The sequence below is a fragment of the Rhineura floridana genome, chromosome 11 (genome assembly GCF_030035675.1).
Source record: "Rhineura floridana isolate rRhiFlo1 chromosome 11, rRhiFlo1.hap2, whole genome shotgun sequence".
In the NCBI taxonomy this organism is placed as follows: Eukaryota; Metazoa; Chordata; class Lepidosauria; order Squamata; family Rhineuridae; genus Rhineura; species Rhineura floridana.
The window spans coordinates 58,280,938-58,304,954 of NC_084490.1; the positions used below are offsets into that span (position 1 = coordinate 58,280,938).

Genomic DNA, 24,017 nt, shown 5'->3' on the forward strand with positions numbered 1-24,017 from the left:
TAGCACGGGGAGCTTCACGGGCATGACCTCTTTAAAAAAAGAACAAGACGACAACAGTTCCCTGTCTTTCCCCCCCGCCCCACTCCGAAACTCCAGCCCACTATGACAGCAACATAGGAGCAGATCGCATTGCTTTTACCATTATGAGAGAGGTGGGGAAAAAGAGAGAGATAGACAGACAGACAAGCCTTCAGTCTGCTAGGCAAGCAGGAAGCAGAAGCCTATGTGGGACAAGTGGCAGCGGGAACATGCCTAGAGAAGAAGGAGAGGAACTACCAAGTGGCAGACTTTGGGGCTGGGCGTTTCCTTACTTCCTTCCTGCCCGAGCTGGGAGAGGTGAGTGCCAGTCACCCTTCATTCCTCCCCTTCCCCGCTGCCTGTTCTCCCCCATGTGCCTGGCATGAAGCTTCTTCCTCCCTCCCCCCGGAGGAGGAAGGAGGAAGGGAAAGGGCCAAAAGGGGACGCCGGGGAAATGGAGGGGATCCTGATCGTCGTCCTCCTGCTGCTGCTGCTTTTGCAGACAAAGCTCAGTGGGGGACCCTGAAAGGAGGCGAAGCAACGGTTGCAGGGTCTGCCCTCCCCATATGGCTCCCGGCTCTGGCACACACACACAAAAACCCCTGGTGGAAGATTGGCAGGCTGGGAGAAGGGGGAAGACGACAACTACGACCCAGGGAGGGAACGGAGGCGCAGTGGCGCGGCTTCTACCAAAACACTCTCCTCTCCCGCCTGCCCGTTTTTCTTTCTGCCGTCTTTGCCTCCTTCAGACACACACACTTCTCATCTTTCCATCCCTCCTGTTGCTGCAGCCAGCGCAGCACTGACCTTGGTGTTTCCATTGCAATCTCACTGGCGCAGGAGGAGCCTTTGGGCCATTTTCCACTTTCTGGTGATTTTTGCTTTTCGGTGGGGGTCTGGAACCTAACCCGCCATATGAGTGGGGCCCTACTGTACAGTAGAACCTTGCTATAACGCAGTTCACTGAACTGTGCTTTTGGGTATACCGTAGGTATGATGGTGTCCCCGAATAAAATACTGTTTACAGAACGCGGCTGTCATTCTAGTGCAGGTGTGTCCTTTGTCCCCTGACAAAGTGCGAGGTCCTACTGTATTAACAAAAAATAGAAGAGAAGTCATAGGTGAGGGGAACAAAGGCCCTCTTCAATAATATTTGGACAACCTGGATGAATTCAGATCTGTAGAGTTTGATAATACTCAAGGATCCTAAATAAATTATAAGGGCAACTGCAGAACTGCCACTTACCATATCTGAGAACTTGCAGGAATGGTACAGAAGAATGGCACATAGTATGCATTTTAAATAAAAAACTTTAAAAAAACCAAATCCGAATTCCAATGCTTAAACAACAAAAGTCAGCTGAGATATGGTCAGATGCATTTCATATAGAATATTCTACAGCTGAGATGGAACATCTAAGGCCTTCCAGATGTTGCTGGACTACAATTGTTCCCTGACTGGTAGCAATGTTGGTTAGGTACAGTGGAGAGTTGGAGTTAAACAAGATGTTGAAGGCATGAGATTTATCACCCCCATGAGGGTTCTGGAGAAGGAATAGTTCTGTGCCTTTATGGTTCTTTAATACATAAGGGATGAGATATGGAGTAGTTCTGCTATGCTTTTATGAGGAAATGGTGAAATATATATCAGAGGAGGTGCTGCTGAAGGTATGCAGGCCCCAGACCATATAGAGCAAGGATGGGGAATCATTTTCAGCCTGAGGGCTGCATTCCCTTGCAGGGAACATTCCGAGTACTACATGTTTGAGCCATAAGCAAACTGTAATGGGAAGATCCAGATAATGGCTTAAAATATGCATATCATGTGCTGAAATCATTTACCCATGCTTACATTGTGCTTAAAACTTATTGAACTAGTGTATAAAGCTTGCTGTAGGTACAAGAACCAAACAGTAAAACAGGAGTAGTTTGAAATCGCCCCCCTTCAGAGTTGGAGAAAAAGCATTTTAAAAAGAGAAGCATTTCTGTGCCCATTCTCCTCCTCCAGGAAGGCTGGCCATACAGCCAAGGTAGTAGATTCCAAATAAAAAGACTGAGTTAGAACTTAAGCAATGAAGAGAAAAGGAAATATCTTAGTAAGATTTTCTAAATGGCCGGCAGTAACCTGGCCAATTCACCTATGAATTGATATTAATCTCTGAGAACATCTATGTTTATAAAGAGAAATATATGAAAATGGAAAGGTGTTTATAAGACTGCCCCATGAGAATGTTCATGACAAATCTGTGGGAATGAATTAATGAGAAAAGACCATGGAACATGCCTTCCCATAGAAAAGAGAATGTATAAAAAGGCAGGCTTCATAGCACTCAGAGGGCCTCTTAGCTCTGCTACTGTGGGAGAGGGGTCAAAGAAAGTAGAACCATCCATAGCATCTGATGGATGATGTATCGTGACATGTATTCCTATGTCCTTTGTACTTTGACTCCGTGATGTGACTTAGAAGGTAACTCAGTCCTTCAACTATTGTTACTTGTTTTAATTAAGATGTGCCTTTAGAGTCTTATACTTTGATGTTAAATGGTTATCCAGCAATTTCTTTTGTGCAGATATATATATTTCTATTTTTCTGTTTTCTGTTTCTGCAGTGATGGCTAAGGACAACTAGAATGCATTGTATTAGTTGTAGTATGCAAGATATGAATAAATGGCATATATTATAATGACTGTTCTGCTGTCTGAAGTCTGACTCCCAAATAGACAATTTCTGGTACCTCCCAAGACTCAAGACTTCCTGAGTGGGGTCTCTTCTATTATATTCTCTGCCTATACTAGATGACTGCTGTTGATAACCTGTGAGCTTAGGTGACCTAACGTTTGACATACAAGGACTCTGTATAGATATGGGGGAAGGGAGAAAATGAGAACCCAGGACCCTATGCATACAGTGGTAAGGGGGTAGTCTTGCCGGTTACAAAACATTGGTTGAGTTATGGATGTAATATTTATTACATTCCAGCCACACAAAAGTCAGAGGTTTACACACACACACACACACACACACACACACACACACACACACACACGCAAGCAAGAGTAGGGTTGCCATATGCCCATTAGCTGAGTTTACCTGGATTCTTGCCATGCTACCCAGTGCCTGCTTAGCCCATTAGATGGCCTGGATCCCCAGTTTTAATTTTTTAAAAAAGCAAGTCTCTAGCCCTTGTGGATCCAGAGACATAAGACAAAATGTGGAGGCAGTTTTCTGCTCATTTTCTGAGAAATCAGCCCATTCCCACCTTCCATTGTTCTTCGCCAATGAGGGACACCACATCTGTCCTGGGAAAATCAAGAATTTTAGTCTGCCTGTCTGCTTCATATGCAGAATCTAGCAGTTTAGAAAACTGCACATGCTCACTTGATCAATACATGCAGCTCCACCCTTTATCCATAGACTTTCTGGTTGAGTCAGCACAGAGCAGTCTTCATCTCAATTGCCTCTGTGTCTCAGGGTATGTGTCTTAAGTGGTGAATGCAGTGGGAGGGTCTGCCTGCCCTCATGGAAGATGGAATAAAGGGATATGAATCCACCAAACCCTCCCTCCCCTGAACAAATACAGTAGGGTCCCACTTCTCGGCGTTCCGCTAATATGGCAGTGCCAGCGGGACGATCAGCTGTAGCGCAGGGAGCTTGTGCGCTCCAGATGATCGCTGTCAGCTGGAGCGTGGCAGCTGGAGCTCCCTGTGATCAGCTGTAATGCTGGGAGCTTGCGCGCTCCAGCTGATCACTGTCAGGTGGAACATGGCAGCTGGAGCTCCCCATGCTACAGCTGATTCCGTGCTACAGCTGATCGCTGTCAGGTGGAGCACAGTGGGTGGAGCTCCCCACGCTACAGCTGATCGCTGTCAGGTGGAGCGTGATGGCTGGAGCTCCCTGCACTACGCTAGTCAGAATGTGGCTCCTTGTCTACTGGATTGTGGTTCTGCAGGCAGCTCTCTCATGTGTGCCTAGAATGGCACTTATTGCCAGGTGGTGCAGGTGCCTCCACAGTGAACGGTGCTTCGGATGCCCTGGAAGCACTGTTTCTGCAGACATGTCTGCTCAAGTGTAGGGAAGGATGGCAGAAAGAGAGACCAAGCACAGGGTGGTGGCGGTGGCTGCCCCTTGCCTGCCTGCTTTGAGTGTACAGGGAGGAGAACTGTGCTCAAAGCTTTAGATTGTATAGCAAGATGCCCCATGATAAAAGAAAAAAAGCAAGGCAGGCATTCCTGGATGAATTTTGGAAGAAGCTTTCAAATGGTCTGCATGTAAGGCTTACCTGACCTAGTTGTTTCATTTCATACATATGTATTGTTAGTTTTGAATAAAAAGTTTGCTGATATATGTTGAACTGCCTTTCTTTTTTGAGGTGTAGGAACCTATCCCTGTTCTTTCTGTGCTATTCCTATCTCTGGTACCAAAGTTTCTGTTAAAGAAGTAATGTCCAGGAACACATCTACTTGGTTAACTGAGGTGTTACTGTACAAGAGTAAAAGCAAACCTCTCTATAGAAAAGGCTGAGGTATTAGCATTTGCAGTTTTTGGCCCTGCCCCAACCCTCTTAAATGGTGCTTTACTCCCAAGTAAAGCTGCATTGGAATGTAGCCTCACTCTCCCTGTTGCTCTGTTCAGCAATTCAGAAAAGGCTAAAAAGTATTTGTTGTTGTTATGCCTTCAAGTAGATTACGACTTATAGCGACCCTATGAATCAATGACTTCCAATAGCATCTGTTATAAACCACTCTGTTCAGATCTTGTAAGTTCAGGTCTGTAGTGTCCTTTATGGAATCAATCCATCTCTTGTTTGGTCTTCTTCTTTTTCTACTCCTTTCTGTTTTCCCCAGCATTATTGTATTTTCTAGTGAATCATGTCTTCTCATTATGTGTCCAAAGCACCTCTGATGTCCTTGTACTGGTAACCTCCATGCTGGATTACTGTAATGTGCTCTATGTGGGGCTGCCCTTCAGGTTGGTCCAGAAGCTGCAGCTGGTGCAAAATGTAGCAGCAAGACTGCTCACTGGGGCAGGGTATTGTCAACACGTTACCCCGCTGCTGAAAGAATTGCATTTGCTGCCCATTTACTACTGGGCTGTGTTCAAGCCCTGTATAGCTTGGGACCAGGATACCTGAAAGACCATCTTATCCCTTATATACCCAGCCGATCACTGCACTGTGCAGGTGACGGCCTTCTGCAGATGCCATCTTAGGAGGAGGTCCGTTCTGCACAACATAGGAAATGGACCTTTAGAGTGGCGGCACCTACCCTGTGGAATTCCCGCCCCTTAATTATTAGACAGGGACCATCTCTTGTTATATTTTCAGCGCCTATTGAAGACTTTCCTCTTTCAACAAGCCCTTTAAGTTGAGACCTATCCCAGTCTGCATCTGTGTTGGAATTGCTTTTTAATATGTTTTTTAACCTTTTTAAAACAACAATATGTTTTTTACTTTTTTTATGATGTCTTGAAAGTTTTTTTAAATTTTTTTTAAAGATGTTTTGTTTTAATGTAAGTCTGTTTTTATAATGTTTTTAAGTGTTTTTAGCGCGTTTGTTTGCTGCCCTGGGCTCCTGCTGGGAGGAAGGTTGGGATACAAGTAAAATAATAAATAAATAATTTCCTAATTGTTGGAACAGACAACCTCTCAGTGGCAATATTGCTGTTAATTGATGCTTTGCTGGCTTTTTGTTTTATACTGGATTTTATACGTTTATGTTTGTTTCTATTTTGTGTTTTATGATGTTTTATGATTCGAAGACAGTTGAAGAGCATGAATGATTGAATGCCAATCCTTGTCTGGGAGAAATACTTGGAAAAGTTGAAAGGCAGATCTGACCACTGTTGCCACCTGAAAATCCCGCAGCAATTTGGAGTCCAGGAGTACCCCCTAGTTATGAACCTTACCCTTTAGGGAGAGTAAAACTAATATTAGGCCTAGATTCATCCACCTTTGTAACCTTTGGTTTTGTCTGGATTAACCTTCAATTTGTTATCCATTATCCATAAGTGTATCCATTTGTTTGGGGACTGAATTGCTGCTCTGGATTTGAAAAATAGAGTTGGCTCTTGTCAGCATATTCATTATACCATACAGCTAACTGCCGAATAATCTCTTCCAGGAGTTTTGTGCATGTCCATTAAAAAGCACAGTGAAAGATATATGTATATGATATCCCACAAGTTTGTTCTTATGTGATATAGCAGCAGTCACTCAGTGTTCTTAAATTTATATATTTGTTTTAATGTTTTTAGTTACTGTAAAGCGCCCAGAGAGCTTCGGCTATCGGGTGGTATATAAGTACAATCAATCAATCAATCAGTCAATCAATGCATGCTAGCTTCCATCTATTTCAAGCAATTCAGAGAGATTATGGAGTGTGTAATATTAGACACCACTGAGAGATCCAAAGGAATTACCAGAGTTTTCTTCTCTGTGTTCAACTCTAGAGAAAAATAATTTCTAGAGGGGTGTCTTTGTTAAATCTGTTGCAGCAAAAGCAAAGAGCCTTGTAGTACATAAAGGCTAGGAAATTAATTATCAGATCATTGCTAATGTCAAATTGGGGCCTTTTATTCATTTGGTTAAATAGTGACACTAAGGTGCAACTATATAATGGACATACAAACACCACCTTATATCAGAAACCTGAACACCACACATACCAATATGCTCTCATCTTCCACCTAGAACAAACCACAAAATCCATTGCCTATAACAGATGAGAGGAAACTGTGGCCCTCTAGTTGTTGGACTACAATTTGCACCATCCCTGACTGTTGGCAATGTTGCCTCGGGCTGATGGAACAGGGCGAGATTGGTATCCAGAATAACCTGGCATAGACCTAGGAGAGAAAATGTCAAAACACTGCTTATTATCAAATAGCTCTCACCTAATACTGTCTGTGTCTGTGTTGGAATTGCTTTTTAATATGTTTTTAAATCTTCTTTTTTGAAAAATAGATGTTTTTAAAGCTTTTAAAAATGATTTAGAGATGTTTAATTTTAATATGTTTTAATTGTTGTTTTGTTTTAATATATTTTAAAGTCTGTTGTTATGATGTGTTAAAGTGTTTTTACTCTTTTGTTTGCTGCCCTGAGCGAAGGGACAGGAGAGAGAGAGAGAGAGAGAGACAGACAGACAGACAGACAGACAGACACACACACACACACACACACACACACACACATGAGAGACAGAGAGAGAGAGAGAGAGAGAGCGCTACTTGTTAAGCAGGCCATATAACAGAGGCATGAAGAAAGGAGCTAGGCCTTGCAACAAACCAAGATGCCAACTTTATCCTCATATCTTCCCAGATAACACTATTAGAGGACCTAACAATATCTGTGGTTCATTCACATGCTCATCTTCCAAAGTTATATTTGCCAACTTCTGCACTGCCCTTCTGCATTCTATATAGGACAAACAGGTCCATATCTATGCAAAATAATAAAAGGACTTAAATGTGATATCAGAAGTGGCAGTATCCAGAAATTGATAGAACACTTCATTCTACCAGAATATTCTGTAACTGACCTTAAGATGATCATCCTTGAACAAGGAACTTCAAAGAGAAACTACAGTGCGAATCTTTGGCAGGATATTTGTGTTTTCACCAACAGTGCTTTGTTAAACTTTTAGGCAAAAATTGTTTCCCTTTATTCTTTCTGCATTTCATTTCCCTCTTACCTCACATTTACCCTCCCCCAGCTATTACTTGCCAATTTAGTTACACCATGCAACTGATGAAGTGGGCTGTGGTCCACAAATGCTTATATTTTTCTTAGTCTTGATATTATTGTTTTGATTTATTAACCCCACCCCTTTACCCTCAGGTCGCAGGGCAAGTCACAACAACATTGAAAACAGTTTAAAATAAATCTAAGGTGCCATAAAACTTGTTGAATCTTGCTCTAAGGCCTGACTAGCATGGGTCCCGAAAATCTGTCTAATAATCTAAGAATTTCTGGAGCTGTTGCACACACTAACTCCTAGGTTACATTTGTCACAGACCTGTAACTGTTCAGACAACCAGGGTCAAAGGAGGGCTTTTAGAATGGATGACTTATAGCTCCCTTTTAAAGTACCAGGAAACTTTATTTATCAAGTCTGCTAAATGCTGAGAAGGTCTCACAAACCAAGTTGGACAATGAGGGAACAAGTGTCCACCCTCAGAACTCCAAGAATCTTGTCCATAGCTTTGTGTAACGGTACAATATTGTCAAGAACTCGTCAAGTTTTTCATATCAGTTTACTAGGAACGCTTGTTTCAATAGGCAGATCTTCCAGATCATCTAGAAACCAATTGGCTCTTTTGAGAACTCAGGTGTTGGAGTGCCTGTCACCTTCTTGTTTTTGGCTTACCACTCATTGTTTCTTTGGGCAAAACAAAGCATGAGCCCTGGTTTGCATTTATCTGTAAGCTAGTCTCTGGTTTGTTTCCTTTCAACATTGCAAAGACAGCAACACATAAGGAATGAAGTAAACACTAATAAGCAATATGCATGAGGACACTGCTTGTTCATGTCAGATAATAGTTTATTTTTATCTATGGTTTAATGTTACATGCGAATCAACTTGGAGATAGAAGGTTTTAAAGCTGTGGCTAAGAACATTTATTTATTATTTATTAATGATATTTATTAGTTGCTTTTTTCCAAAATGAAACTCAGAGTGACTTACAAAAAGAATATCTCAAAAACGTATACAGAATAAAGATAACAGTACAAAAGCATACCAAGCAAAACTTCAATACAATAAATAGAACAATACAATTTAAAACTGCAACACATAATACAACTCAAATATAGGTTTTCTACTACCCCCCTCCTGTCCCCAAAACTCAGAACCTACTAGTTCAGCCATCGTAGCCAAGAACATTTGAGACATGGAATGTTAGGGTGTGAGTTGAAAGAACAGCATTTAAAATATTATCCTTACAATGTGGATAGTCTGCCTTAAATAGTTATACTTACCTGGATTTGTTCTATCACCATCCTTTCTTGAAGTCGAAGATGAAATTGTGACAAGCCATTTATAAAAACTGTTTTAATGAAGAATTCAAATGTATATGAATTACTGTGAATGTCAATCCATGGGGGGTGAGGGGAGGGAGGGGGTTTAATAAAGTGGGTTAAGTAAAGTGGTTTATTTTATGTATAGTATGAAAAGTTTAATAAAAAGTTAAAGTTAAAAAAAAAAAAGAAGAAAGGAAAATGGAGGTTGGGGGAAAGGGGAAATTGGCTTGCTCAAACCCCTTGAAAGCTTTGTAGTCAAAAGTCAATCAAACATTTTATTGTGCCAACCATAGTTCATTGCAATTCCCTCAAGGGGAAAGTATTGGTATCCAATGGGGAAAAGAGGCATATTGTTAAAGGACCCGCTTTATAATATACTGTTATTTCCAAAATAAATAATGGCCATCGCTCTCATAATCTTATTTCTAAGACTGTCAGCAGCTTTAACAATCATGGCAGTTTTATTTGTAAACACACATATGTCTGTGAGAAGATACCAGATTTTCTGAACCTCTGTGAAGTCTGGTAGTTTAGTTATAACATCTTCAGTAAATTTCTCCATTGGTCTTTATAAAGTTAACAACAAAGTACGTCGTCTACTTTTTCTCCACAAATACAGAAGTCCTCATTCTATAGAATATTCTTATATTTTCCATCTATAAATGCTAAGTGCATCGCTTAGAAAAGTAATCTGAATCCTCCACCCCCTTTTAACTAAGATCAAATAGATATCTTTGCTGATAGGGATCCCTTTTGTAACAATTGTACTAACATGAGAAAGCTGTAATTTATATCTTTTCCAAGCTGACAGCAAAGATCTTTCCCATCATTCATTTTTTGATCTTATCGTTAGTAGATGAGCTTATCAGATCTGGTGACAAATTATACTCCATCATTAGCTTCTCACATGCACAGCCCAATAATATATATCTGTTTGTTCTAAAGCACACTTTGTATTATATTGAGAAACTGGATAATTTTGTAGCTTCTGTTAGAAGAAAATCAATCTTTTTTCTTAGCTTTCATTTCCAATTAAAGTGGACCTACCTTTGCTGCTATAATTGGAGCTTGCATGTCACAAGGAGGAGCAGAGTTTTATGGAATTGGTTTCTGTAAAGTCTCAACAAGATGTAAAACACTGATTCCCCACATTTTTTCACCCTGCAGTAATTGAGGAGGCCTTGATAATTGGAATAACTTAAGTCATCACCTTTCTTCCATGAGAATTTGAGAAGAGCCTTGCTTGAGTTGCAGACTGCTTCTGTGGGATTTTTGAAGACTTTAATTGCAGAAGAGGCCCATAATTTTGATTCGGATCTCTCACGACCCTATCCATTATCCATTTGTGATGGTAAAGTTGCCTAAATACCATGTCTGGATTTCTTACAAGTAATAGTGAGCAATTCCTGTTTATAATGCATCCTAAATTACTTTAAAAGCCTTTTCAGACCTACCTGTGTCAGTGATATTAAGGTCATATCGTGTATATGAAAGAGTGCACTTCACGTGAATGGATGGATGGGGGGGAGGGAAGCTGGATCTTTTATATCTTTTATAACAAGGGGCACCAACCTTTTTGGACCAGTGGACACATCTCGAATTTTGAGAGTGCTGTGCGCACCAGTCACAAAATGGCTGTTGTGGGTAGGGCATGGCATGCTTGCCATTTGGGTCATGGCATAACACAAAATTTGAGAGAATATTATCTTGGTGAAACTTCCCCCATAATTGTATTTTCATACTAGAAAAGGCTTAACCTGCCTGCTGTATAGCTGTTAAAGGCACAAGAACCCTGTTTCCCCCCAATATCAATGCTAAACCAAAGCCCAGGCTGCCATCCTGTACCCACTTACCTGGGAGTAAGCCCCATTAAATACAAATAGATGTATTTCTGAGTAGACATGTATACATTGTACTGTAAGTTAACTATACAGTAGGGCCCTGCTTATATGGCAGGTTCTGTTCTGGACCGCCGCCGTAAAGCTGAACGCATTGACTAACATTGTCTAAAATGGTGCCCGATGCCCAAAAAACACCGTAAAAGTGGAACAAGTGCTGCAGGAGCGGGGCCTTTCTGAAATTGACAACCGCTGTATTGGTGGAACGCTACAAAGCGGAGTGCCGCAAAGCAGGGCCCTACTGTACAGCAAATTCTTAATGAGTATCTGATTTTCAGCACCTGCGCAGTAGGAGACATGTCCAAAACTCTTTGCAAAGTTTTCACATTTGCCTTTTGGGGGAAGGGGTATAACTTAACATCCACCCACACTTATTGTATAGTAGTATTTGCAGAAAATTTACTTACAGGGACTACCTGATCTCATACAAACAAGGTGACCTATGTGCTGCACGGTGACGGTGAGGGCACTCAGGAGTGATTGTGTCGATGGCTGTATGCAGATGGTAAGATTACCATTGCACAGTGAGACAAGAGCCTCGACAGGAGCACCAGGAATCCATCAGATTCCATAGGTCTCCGAGAGTGGATAATCTAAGTGGGTCCCCCATCCTTGCAGAGTGGAGTAGCTAAACACATTGGTTTCTGTTTCTTGTTTATACTTGTTCAGAACTTGATATGAGACTGTGATTGCACCCTCCTTTGGGTCCTGCACCACCTAGGGGAGGGAGATCTGGCCACAACAAAGTGTACCTGTCTAGCTGCCCCCTTTCCCCACTTAAAAGCTTGCTGCCACTTGATAAAGGGACATTTGTCTATAAGGTTGGCCTTTATCATTTAGCCTATAAACTTTCCTCCTGTGTCTCCTTGAAACCTCTTAAGGTGATGTTTATGGCTTCTAGGTGTAGGGGTGTCTAAAGCAGGTTTATGCACATTTTGGAGGAGAGCCTGGCTGGGAGCCCAGAGTCTGTGAGTTCAAATCCCCGCTGGTGTCTCCTGGGTGTCAAGGGCCAGCTCAAGATCATTCCCACAGTGAGTGGCTCAGGGGTTACGTGCCCTGCCACCGGTGCAGCTGTGGGCAAGCTGCATAGTCCCAAGAAGCCCAGTTGCCCCCCAGCTGGCAGTTGCGGACAAGGAAAGGGCTGCCTTATGCAGCTGTGGCAAGCTGAGCAGGCCCTAGCCAGCTGGGGAGGACTAGCCTCAGAGGGAGGCAATGGTACACCCCCTCTGAATTACCATGAAATCCCTATCCATTTCCATGAAACAAAAAAAATTACTAGGATAAAAAATAAAAACTTTTTACTAAAACTCCTTATGTGTAAGTTACAGAAAACAGCTTACTCCCCAATGAAGCAAAAGAACAAAAACACAATCCTCTGTCCCTGGGTCTGATGACATAACCTGCAGCTTTATCATATTTTCCTTTGTTATCCTCCCTAGGAAATCCCTCCCCGTTCTAATTGCTGACTGGCATACAAAAGCTTTTGATGTCTCTTGAGTTCCTTCTTGAACTGCCCGCCCTCAAGCTAGCTACTTGCATATACAATCTTTGTTTACCTGCCCCCCCCCCGCCAATCCCAGGCTCCACCCAGCAGTTTACAGGCACCAGAAAGTTTGTACCTTTTCATTTTCCTGCCTTCAGACAAGAGACATGCCATCTTACATATGCAACAGAGTTACTGCCTTCTCATTTGAGTCCAAGGGCAGGACAGGAATAGCATGTTAACCCTGTAATCCCCAAATGAACAGACAAGTAAGAGATGCATTTCCATTTAATACACAACAGTTCATAAATGCAAGGTCCATACACATAGTCTATTTCAGCAAAGTCTAATTCCTTCACAGGGACAAACATGAATTCAGGGTGCTTGTCTCTGTCTGGAAGCAAGTAATTATCTGTCCTGACTCCCTCAGGCCAGTAATTTCCCCAACAGATATTGAGCATAAAGTTTGGCAGCCACACCAAGGAACTTCATAAGTCTGTAGTTCCTTGGATCTTTCCTACATATTTATATATATTTATTTATTTGTTAGATTTTTATACCGCCCGACTAGCATAGCTCTCTGGGTGGTTTACAGCAAAATACAGATACATACAATAAGAACCCATAATAATACTACAAGAGCACATATAAGAAAATGAAAAGTCTAAAATCAATTATAGCAAATTTAAAACTAAATTAAAATTAAAATTAGATTAAAATGCCTTAGAAAAGAGGAAGGTTTTAACTTGGCGCCGAAAAGATAGCAAAGTCGGCGCCAAGCGCACCTCATCGGGGAGACTATTCCACAGTTCAGGGGCCACCACCGAGAAGGCCCTAGTTCTTGTTACCACCCTCCGAGCCTCTCTCTGAGTCGGAACTCGGAGGAGGGCCTTCGATGTAGAACGCAGTGTACGGGCAGGTTCATATCGGGAGAGGCGTTCCAACAGATATTGTGGTCCCGCACCGTGTAAGGCTTTATAAGTCAAAACCAACACTTTGAATCTGGCCCGGAAGCATATTGGCAGCCAGTGCAAGCGAGCCAGAACAGGTGTTATGTGTACATGCTTATTTGTATATAAAGAACCATAACACTGGCCTCTTACCCCTTTGATAAGTGGCCTGTTTGCTCAGATTGGATTCCACGGAGATGCGTTGTTTGTGGAGAGATCTGTAGGAAGCATGTCTTTTTTAGGAGTCTTCTCTTGATAGAGAATTTATTAGTTTTAGTTCTTTTCAGTAACTGAGGGCCATATTTGTGTATGTTCTGATTCAGGAGAGTGGGAATAAGTTGTTATTTTTTTAAAAAATGGTTTGTATCCAACTAAGTCATACTTGGAGGAGGCACATATGCAAGTGTTAAGGTTAGGGCCAAAGTGTAAAAGTGGACGCAGCCAATTTTTTTAAAAGGAAAAATGGGAGGGTCACAAAAACCTTTTGACATCACAATCATAGCAGGGGCAGAGGTCAGTGAAAACATTTATTTTTGAAACATTTTTTTTATCAAAAATTGGTCTTGGAGGGCCACAAACCCATTAGCATCACAATATTGTAGTGGGGGACCTATAGGAACAATCAGTATTTTTTTCAAAAAAATGATTAACAAAAATAAAGATAAAAATGCAGAGGGACCTGGGAGCCCTCAAAAATCTTTTAGTATCATGACATCACAGCAGGGGACCCAATTTAGTTTTTTTGAAATAACAAAAATGGGAGAGTATCTTGTGGAGCAACAAAAAAAACTGTGGGGAGGGGTGGATTTGCCCCCTGACCAAATGGGGCAAATAGATCCTTCCGGGAAAAAGGTAGCCAGACATGTATCGTGATCCCAATCTGAACCCTGGTCCCTTGCAGTTTCTTGTCTAAATTTAAAGAGATGGGAGATTTAGTCATGGATTTCTATTGCTTCATCTAGTTCAATCCATCATCAAATATTAGAACGTTAAACTTGCTGCTGATATTACCTTGGTTTATGATTAAATCTGTAGGTACTCTGCTATCAAGGTATCCCAATTCTTGCAATTCTACACCACTGTACTTATTTGCTTACTTTACATAATTCTATTTCGGCTTGTCATATAAAAGAGTAAGAACCGATGCAGGGGCACCAAACTTGTACCCCCTGAAAATGTTACTCAGCCACTCTGACTTGTGTTTTGCCTTTGTATACCAGTTGCTGGGAATCACAAGGGGTGGGGGTGGGAAGTGCTGTTGCACTCAGATGCTGCTTGTGGGCTTCCCATAGGCCTCTGCTTGGCCACTATGAGAACAGGATGCTAGACTAGAAAGGCCTTTGGTCTGATCCAGCAGAGCTCTTCTTACATTCTTACCTGGCACTGCTCCTACTCTTTCAAACTTACATTAGCATCTAAAAGACCTGGGAGAATGAGAGGTGAATTCTGTACATGACTCAACACTTTTTGGGTTTTCTGAGTTTTCACCCAGTCCCTGGTGCAATCTTGTAGAAATCTTTATATAGTTCACTATCCTTGGTAAGATGGTGCTATACGAGTCAACTAGATAGATAATGGGAGTCACTGAATATCTGTGTAAATAAATTCACTCTCTCAATATCATGAGCCTGTTCCACTAGTATATCTTGGTGGATCTTTCATACCTGGTCTGTTTCCTATTTATATAGGTTTGGTGCTCTCGACTGACTTTGCAAGACATGGCCTTTCTGCAGTAAAATTCTGGATTCTACATTGTTACCAACATGGGGGCTACTTTGCAAATATTACCCAATTTGCAGAACCCAATCATGGCAGCATTTTTTCCCAAACTATTAAACAGGTGAGGCAGAATAGAATCCTGAAATATGTACTGATCATAGTCAGTCTCTGGAAGAATAGAAAATTTGTAATAGAAGATTAGCACGTTATTGAAGAGTTGTGAGACTTTTTTTGGTATGTTTCTTTTCCTACAAAGAGCCAATTCAAATGTTGCATTATTAATACATATAGCAATTGTAACGATCGCTTGTGTCTTTACATTATTTCTTGCTGCTAATGATCAATAAATTGGTAATGGATGCATTTTATTTTTATATTTATACAGTTTTTGGGGCGTGCTGATTAGACCAGAACCACCATGTTTCGGAACAGTCTCAAGATGCTTCTTACGGGTGGGAAATCAAACCGCAAAAACAGATCCAGTGGTAAGTGAAGGAAGGAATATCTTAAAGCAGTGCAGTCATCTCAATCCAGTAAATGAGATTTGCATGTATAAACTTGCTGCAAGGTGGGGTGAAGTACTGTCACACTGGCAACATAGTGATCCCAAGTGGAGTTCCTGTGGATTTCAAAGTGCTACACTAAGTGTTGTGTTTTCACACATACATCTGAATATATACAGCCTTCTGCTGTTCTCTCTTTCTCTGAATTGAAGTCCCACATCCCTAGATCCACAGTTTACAAGTTGATTGGTTTGCTAATCTCAACTTGAGTCCCAACTAGTGGGTTCACTCCTCCCCACAGTGCCAAGATCCCAGACTACTCAGAGTTGATGCTGTTGCTGTATCTGCGACCACAGTTACTTTGTCACCCCTTAACATAATGATAACTATCAAACCAGTTTCATGCCAGGTGGGCTGAAAATACTTGATGAGAGGGGAAAAGGAGATGAATAATTTGTGTGATTGCTGGACAACCATAAAAACTTCCTCTGTTTCTTCTAGATCTTGATTCAGTAATGGCAAATTAAAAATTCATATCTAAATGGGTGTGGATGTAATCCTATGCATCAGCAGAAGGGAACCTTGGGGCCACAGGCCTAATTAGGCATGACAAAGGTCTTAATTGGCTCGCAAGACTGCTTACTCCAAACCATGCGCACTTGCTCCATACATGACATGATATGTGATGTCAGATGTGGGGCAGGCAAAGATGCGGCTACAAAGGAACAATGGAGTCTTTAATGCAGTTGTTTGTTGGCAAGCAGAGCTTGTACTGAGCACCTTTAAAATCTGGCGCCAAATGAAAATCCTGCTGGGATTGGTTCCACTTGGGAGCTACTAACTGGAATACAGCCGATTCATGCTGAAGACAGGCTTTTAATCTAGTATTGATTGGTGGTGACTTTGGGTAGGAATTTTCATTTGCAGTCAGCTTGAGTTCAAGCTGAGCTGCCACGAAAAAAAATAATCAGGAGCACACTTAGTATGCTCTCCTGATTCTTTTCCTTTTCTCTGAAAGAGGCGGTGATCTGACTGCTCCTGAAAAAGCCCACCCTGGATCCATTGGTCTGCGACAATTACTGACCGGTCGCAAACATCCCCTTTTTAGGGAAGGTGATTGAGAGGGTTGCGGCACAGCAATTGCAAGTACTCTTGCATGAAACAGATTATCTTGACCCATTCCACTCTGGGTTCAGGCCTGGTTATGGGACTGAATCAGCCTTGGTTGCCCTGATGGATGACCGTTATCAAGAGAAGGACAGGGGGAGTGCGACCCTGTTACTTGATCTCTCAGCGGCTTTTGATAGCATTGACCATGGTATCCTTCTGGGCCGATTTGGTGAGATGGGTATTGGAGGCACTGTTTTACTGTGTTTCCGATCCTATCTCCAGGGTCGTTTTCAGAGAATAGCATTGGGTGATTGTCTTTCAGCCCCCTGGCAGTTGTGCTGTGGGGTGCTGCAGGGTAGCACCTTGTCCCCTATGCTGTTTAACATCTATATGAAGCCCTTGGGAGCGGTCATCAGGAAATTTGGGGAAAGGTGTCAGCAGTATGCTGATGATACCCAGCTCTATTTCTCTGTAACATCTGAATTAGGACATGCCGTGCAAGCCCTGGACCGCTGCCTGGACTTGGTGGTGGGCTGGTTGAGAGCCAATAAACTGACTCTCAGTCCTACCAAGACAGAGACGCTGTGGTTTGGTGGTTCCCGAGTTCAGATAATTGGTCAGTTGCCTGCTTTGAATGGGCTCATATTTCCTCTGAAAGAGCAGGTCCGTAGTCTGGGAGTGCTCCTGGATCCATCTCTGTTAATCGAGGCCCAGGGGACCTCCGTGGCTAGGAGTGCCTTTCAGCAGCTTCAGCTGGTAAGACAGCTGTGGCTGTTTCTGGACTGGGATAGCTTGACCACTGGTAACCTCGAGGCTGGATTACTGTAATGTGCTCTATGCGGGGCTGCTCTTGAGGTTGGTCTGGAAGCTGCAGCTGGTGCAAAATGTGGCAGTGAGACTGCTCACTGGGGCAGGGTATCGTCAACATGTCATCCCGCTGCTGAAAGAATTGCATTTGCTGCCCATTTACTACTGGGCCATGTTTAAGTTTCAAGCCCTGTATAGCTTGGGACCAGGATACCGGAGAGACCATCTTATCCTTGTGCAGGTGAGGCCCTCCTGCAGTTACCATCTTATGAGGAGGTCTGTTCTGCACAACATAGGAAATGGAGTGTGGCGGCACCTACCCTGTAGAATTCCCTCCCCTTAAATACTAGACAGGCGCCATCTCTGTTATCTTTTCAGCACCTATTGAAGATCTTCCTCTTTCAACAAGCCTTTTAAGTCAAGACCTATGCCAGTCTGCTTCTGTGTTGGAATTGCTTTTTAATACGTTTTTAAACTTTTTTTAAAACAATATGTTTTTAAACCTTTTTTTTAAAAGAAATGTCTTCAAAGATTTGTTTAAAAATGTTTTTAAGGTTGTTTTTTAAAAATGTATTTTAATGCCTGTTTTTATGATATTTTAAAGTGTTTTTAGTGCTTTGTTTGCTGCCCTGGGCTCCTGCTGGGAGAAACGGCGGGATCTAAATCATATAATAAATAAATAAATAAACAAATAATTTGGGTCCCCTGACATCATGATCATGTTGGATGATTGACAGGTGCGTGGCACATCCACCCATCAAAGTGGCCCATGGGAGTTGGGGGAGTTCAGGATCTGACTAGTAGGCCAAATGCCATTCCGCATCCCTGCTACGCACACTGATTTGGTAATAGGACACACTGAATTCAGTACGACTTGATTTTGAGTAAATATTCATAGGATAGGACTGTAAGCGAACTAAAGATTTTTTTTGATTGAAAGCTATTGTGTTTTAAGTTTTATAATGTTTCTGCTATAATATAATATAATAATAATAGCCTTATGTCTGAACTTTGTATCATGGTTTGTTGCATTTAAGTGAATCATGATTGGTAAGTCAAGAACAAATCTTGGCTTAAGATCATGGTTTGGAGTGAAACAAATAACGATCCTTGGTTTGGATGTAATACATGTACATGGTGCCCCATTTTTCCTGCCCCTTCAAATCCTTCCTTAAAACCCACCTTTTCATTTTCAGCTGTAACCAAGCTTAAATTCATGGAGCTGTATTTGCTCTGATTAATTCTTTGCAATTGTGTCTTCTCACTCCCTTCCCTGTTATTGTTCCCCATTGTTGCTTACCAGCAGGGGTCTTTTTTATTAATAGAATTCTATAATGTACCATGCAGAATGATTAACATTTTATTTATTTAGCACCATCAATGCACATGACACTTCTCACAGTAACAGGATGGCAGATTCCTACCTCAAGAAGCTGACAAGGTCATGGAGAAGATTAGGATAAGGAGTTTGTCCTAGATCCAGGAGTGGACTGTTGTCTTTCCTTTCTTGCAGTTCCAACTATAATAACATTAGTCCACTATACCTGGCACCTTAAATGCTTTCTTTGTTATTAGCTGATCTGAATTGCTCGCTGCTGTTCCCTCCTTGTGGTGAGCTCTTGCACAAGCTAAATACTGGAATTTCTACAGAAACTCTTCTCCACCTTCAGAGCTTCCAGAATATTCTCTCAGATGGCAAGATACTCCACCACAATGGCATCAGGATTACTAGCTCAAAGCACTTCAGCAGTAGGTCCACTCAGGCTCTCCAATGTTATTTTCCTTTTCCCTTGCTCAGTACAAGTCTATTCTGTCATGAGATAACCAGTCTTTTAAATTCTTCTTTATCTGTTGGAATAGGCATTGTCCTCAAAAAAAACATGTGAGTTTCTGATAACTCCCCTGTCCATTCCCTACCAATGGTTCAGTGATCTGGGTAATTCCCCATAGGAAAATGTTTTCTGTCAAAAGGAAAATAATAAGTGCTGTACCAAGCCTTTATGTATCCTTTTCACTTCTTCCTGTTCTGTGTAGCAGTTAATGTAGCTGTTGTTGTAAATCTTTCCCTTAGAGTTGGGGTTTCAGTAAATATAATAGCAACTGCTTGCAATGTCCATGTAGTGCCACTTTCATGCAGAACCATATCTATAGGTTCAGTATATGCATCAAACTTTGAGGATCTAGAACATAAGACATCTCTTAATTAGTTTGACCATGATAAGTAACATGCTGTGTAATATCCATAGTTCTTGTAGCCTGAATAATCTAGGTTTGGGAAGTACTATTATGAACGTCTCCTACAATTATGATTCATCATGGATCCGTTTCCTTCCCCCTCACAGTGCTCTAGTGGTCATCCCTGTCTTAATGGTGTATAAAAAAATAAGTAAGGTAACTTGGGATTCCAGTGTCTCTGGGGGCTTTCCCTCAATTGTCCAATTGGTATTCAGTCATATTCCAGAGTAAAAGAAAAGACAGTCAGCTTTTTCTTCCTCTCCCTATATTAGGTCTGGGGATCAATGGGACATTTAGTCATTGGGAGGGTAGGCAACAAACTCAAAATCAAGGCAATCATGATTTGAATCCTCCATTCCACCCAGCAGCCTTTATTTGAAGAAACATACTGGATGTTTTCCACTGTGGGGCAAATAGCAGCTTTGAAGGGTGTTGGGGAAAAGGTTAAATGTTCCCTCCCGAGCACCACTTTCCCTAGTCCAATCTCTCCTCCCCCCTCTCCCTGTGGTTGCTTTGTAATTAAAAACGATTCAACAAAAAGCTAGCTATAGTTTTCTTAACAGCTGTTTAGTGTGGCCATTAATTTAACGTTATTTTAGCTGGGTATGTTGCTCTGAACTACTGAAATGAGGGGAAGTACAACTGCGCCCCAGTCATTGGCCACAGACCAATATTTACAACCCTTCTTTCTTACTAGAGCGCGTCTCAAAACAGCTAATTAATGTCTGAATTACCACCATAGGGCATTGGCTATTGGAGATAGGGCTCCTGGAATATTAAGATAAATCCTACTTCTTGTCACCCTCCGTTTCTTATAAGTGTAAACTTTAATTATCCATGTGTGCCACTCAGAGCTTTAGTGATGGAATAAAATATAAATGAAATATGTAACTGCTATTTAGGGTGCAGTAGTGATTTGAATGAGTTGACATAATGTAAAGGTCATATAATGGTAGATTTCTATATGTCATAGTCCTATTTGTTATCCCCAATCCAGACTGGATCAATACCTGCCTGTAATTATACCTAAATGAAATACGTTATATGCGATTTGCTTGTAACTATGTGGAGTGAATGTTCCAAAGTTTGAAAGGCCAATAAGAATTTTTTACTTTATTTATTAAATTTATATCCTGGCCTTCCTCCCAAAGGAGCCCAGGGCAATTTTTAAGCCCATTTTTGCCTACTTTTCATCAGTGAAACTTGATTGCTGTGCTGGCTGATGTTCTGGTAAATTTATAGTATCGAACTATGTATCGGTGAGGAAGCAGTAGACGAACTACATGCTTCTTCTACTCTTTCAGTAACGTGCTGACTTGTTTTGTTGCTCTTCTGTTTGCATGGATCTTTTCTAGTCAATCTAGGGGTACTTTATTCTTTCTATCACTTTTTTCATAAGTATGTTGAGCTTGGATAATGTGACTGTGATAAATGTGACTGTTCCATTTTCTTTTGCAAGGGAGCTTATGAGGAATGAAGTTGGGGCAGTGACAATACCACTTGAACTCTATTTCTCCAGAAGAGTAGGAAGTGGTGCAGAAAGCATCATGTAGCCATTTTATTTGAATTTTATAAAGGAAAAATCGGTAAGAGCATTACCAAAACAGTTTTGGAGGGTGACTCCCCCACAGGGTACTATCTAGCACACAAATGATTTCACATGTCTACTAGGGTTTGTAGCAGCAGCCCCCCCCAATCTGTTGCAAAGTCACTTTGAAGTTTCACTTGGATTAGAAGACAGTTTGTGGGGTGCTGTGAGGGGTGGGGGAGATAAAAGCCTTTCTGGGTTGATGGAACTAGTTTTCTGGTTCTTTGAATTGTGGCTTTATGTTTGCTGTTGGGAAGCACACATGGTTTTGTGATAACACCATATCAAGATTGGATTGGAAATAACATGGGTACCTGGTTACCTTCAGAATAAATATTTTTGAAACTGAATTATTTGCAAAGGAGGAACTAATAGTTAAATGTCTTTTTTGAACATATTGGCTGGCTTTATTTAAAAACAACAATAAAGGCAAGCCAATCCATTCCTGATGGACTCCTTGAGAGCCCTAGCAGTTGTATTAAGTGCAAAGCATACTAAGTCGTATCTAAACCTGAGCAGAAAGGGCTTTCTGTTCATGGAAGGGCTGTTTCTGACCTAGCAGAAGAGCATTATGGGGAAAATGAAAAATTGCTCTTCTGCATGTGCAAGCTCTTTGCATAAGCTATCTTTCAAGACTGTTTTTTTACAGATGGTTTTAATCACACCTTTCCAACGTTACAAATGTGGGACCCACAACGAACATCTTCTGGAGTCCATACATTACAATTCATGGTTGAAATCTCTATGCCAGGGCTTTGACTGTCAAGATAGGCCTTGCCACCTGTCAGTCATGTAGCATCATTATGATATCACATGATTGGCAGGTGAGTGACCCTGCACACCTGTTAAAATCCCTTGTGGGGTGGGGGTTGCCAAGTGCCAGCTGCCTTTCACTGCCAGTGGCAGTGGCAAGGGGGGGAGGACGAAGAAGAGAGAGAGTTTTTTCTCTCTTTTTATCCTCCCACCCCCTGCCATTGCAATGCTGGAAGAGAAAGAAGGAAGCCAGTGCTTTCTGCTGATGCTTGGGAACTTTGCTACCAGTGGCAGTGGCAAGAAGGGGGGATGAAGAAGAGAAATAGTTTTTTTCTCTCCTTTATCCTCTCACCCCCTGCCATTACACCACCTGAAGGAAGAGAAAGAAAGACGTTTCCATGCCCCCCCTCCCTTATTAAGTTCCCAACATTGGGGACCTGAAGGGGAAGGGGGGTACTTTGAAAAGGCTTCCCACTTTAAGTTCCTGACATTGTGGACTTGAAGGAGGAAGGAAGGAGAGTCACAAAAGCTTTTCCAAATTCTTCCTCCCCCTTTGTCTCCAGTATCGGTGAGTTAATGGGAGAAGTGGGGAGGCTTTTGTAAAAACGTCAAGATACACCTCAGTCTCCCATTTGAGCAAACGGGTGCAGGAGGTGTCTTAAAGCCTTTGCAAACGCATGTTTGAAGTTGTTTGTGTGCATGCACAAGCTGCTTCAAAGGGTGCTTTTGTGCAGAATATACGTTTCTAAGACTAATTTACATAAGGGGGAAAAACCCTTCTGCTTAGTCACTGTATTTATGTGCAGAACTGAATGAGTACTAAAATGACAATTAAACATGGCTTGGTAGAGTCCAGTGCATGAAACTATGGATACCAGCTCCCAGTGAGATTAAATATGACTTTGTTACACTAATCAATTACCTGTCATAACAGTCGACAGTTATATAGGATATCATGCCAAGCTACTGTTACATGCAGAATAGAATAAGAAACACAATCTGAATTCTCCATATCCTGTTCTAAACATCCCTACAGAGTGATAAGGTCACTATTAAGGACAGATGGCCTCTCTTGTCCCTTCTATTCCTCATTGCCTATGACTTCTCCAGCTGTGGCAGAGGTTCTATCTTTGGATCTCTGATCTTTTACTGGAATTAAACAATCTCCTCCTTCTGCAGGCAGCTCCCAGCTCCTATTCCTTTGTGACCTCTCCTCCCCCCCTTTTTTGTGATCTATCTGAAATTGCAGCAAAAATGATAAATCTCTAATGATTATTCAATACTGATTACCTGGAGAAGGCAATTTTCTTATCACAGATAAACAGATGCAGAAATTTACCCATCATATGTTTTCCCACACACACTTGCAGAACAGCTGCTTTAAATCCCTAAAGCCAAAGAACAAATCACCTCCTAATTGCAAGAACATGGGAAGTTCCTAATGGCAGAAAAAAGTAAGAGAGAAAATGTATGTGATTACATTTTATAACATATGCATAGGCACAGCTCAGTGGCAGGGCACATTCTTTGCATGCAGAAGGTCTGAGGTTCAACCCACAGCATCTCAGGTTAGAAAAACAACAATCCAACAGGTAGCAGGTGATGTGATAGACTTCTGCATGAGACCCTGGAAAGTCACTGCCAGTCAAAACAAGACTGTACTGGGCTGAATGGAAAAATAGTCTGACTTGGTACAAGGCAGATTCTTTTATTCTGTGTACAAACTTTGATTTGGTTGTGTTTCCGTACAGCATTCTCCCTTCTTTCTCAAATTTAAATATAGGTACTTGAAACTTAATAGAAACCCTCCTGACTCTAAAGCAGTGGTTCTCAATCTTTTTTGGTTTGCGGCGCACTGTAAAACATATAAAAATTTTCTGGCGCACTTCGTGTACAAAATTAAAAAATATATTAATATATTTTAAACTATGAATAA

The 24,017-nt window shown here is 41.6% G+C and overlaps 1 protein-coding gene across 10 annotated transcripts in view; it reads left to right on the forward strand.

The window, feature by feature from the left end:
* TANC2 (tetratricopeptide repeat, ankyrin repeat and coiled-coil containing 2) overlaps positions 1 to 24,017 on the forward strand; it is a 378,583-nt gene that overhangs the window by 28,994 nt on the left and 325,572 nt on the right. For 7 of the 10 annotated variants that reach the window (XM_061588293.1, XM_061588296.1, XM_061588297.1 and 4 more), the window contains exons 2-3: positions 15,055 to 15,206; positions 15,471 to 15,570. The exons of 1 other annotated variant lie outside the window; for it this stretch is intronic. In XM_061588293.1, coding sequence (XP_061444277.1) covers positions 15,504 to 15,570 — 67 coding nt within the window. In that variant the 5' untranslated portion in view covers positions 15,055 to 15,206; positions 15,471 to 15,503. Of the gene's footprint in view, positions 1 to 15,054; positions 15,207 to 15,470; positions 15,571 to 24,017 lie in introns of those variants that run through there. 2 more of the 10 variants (XM_061588294.1, XM_061588301.1) reach the window with 2 other exon arrangements.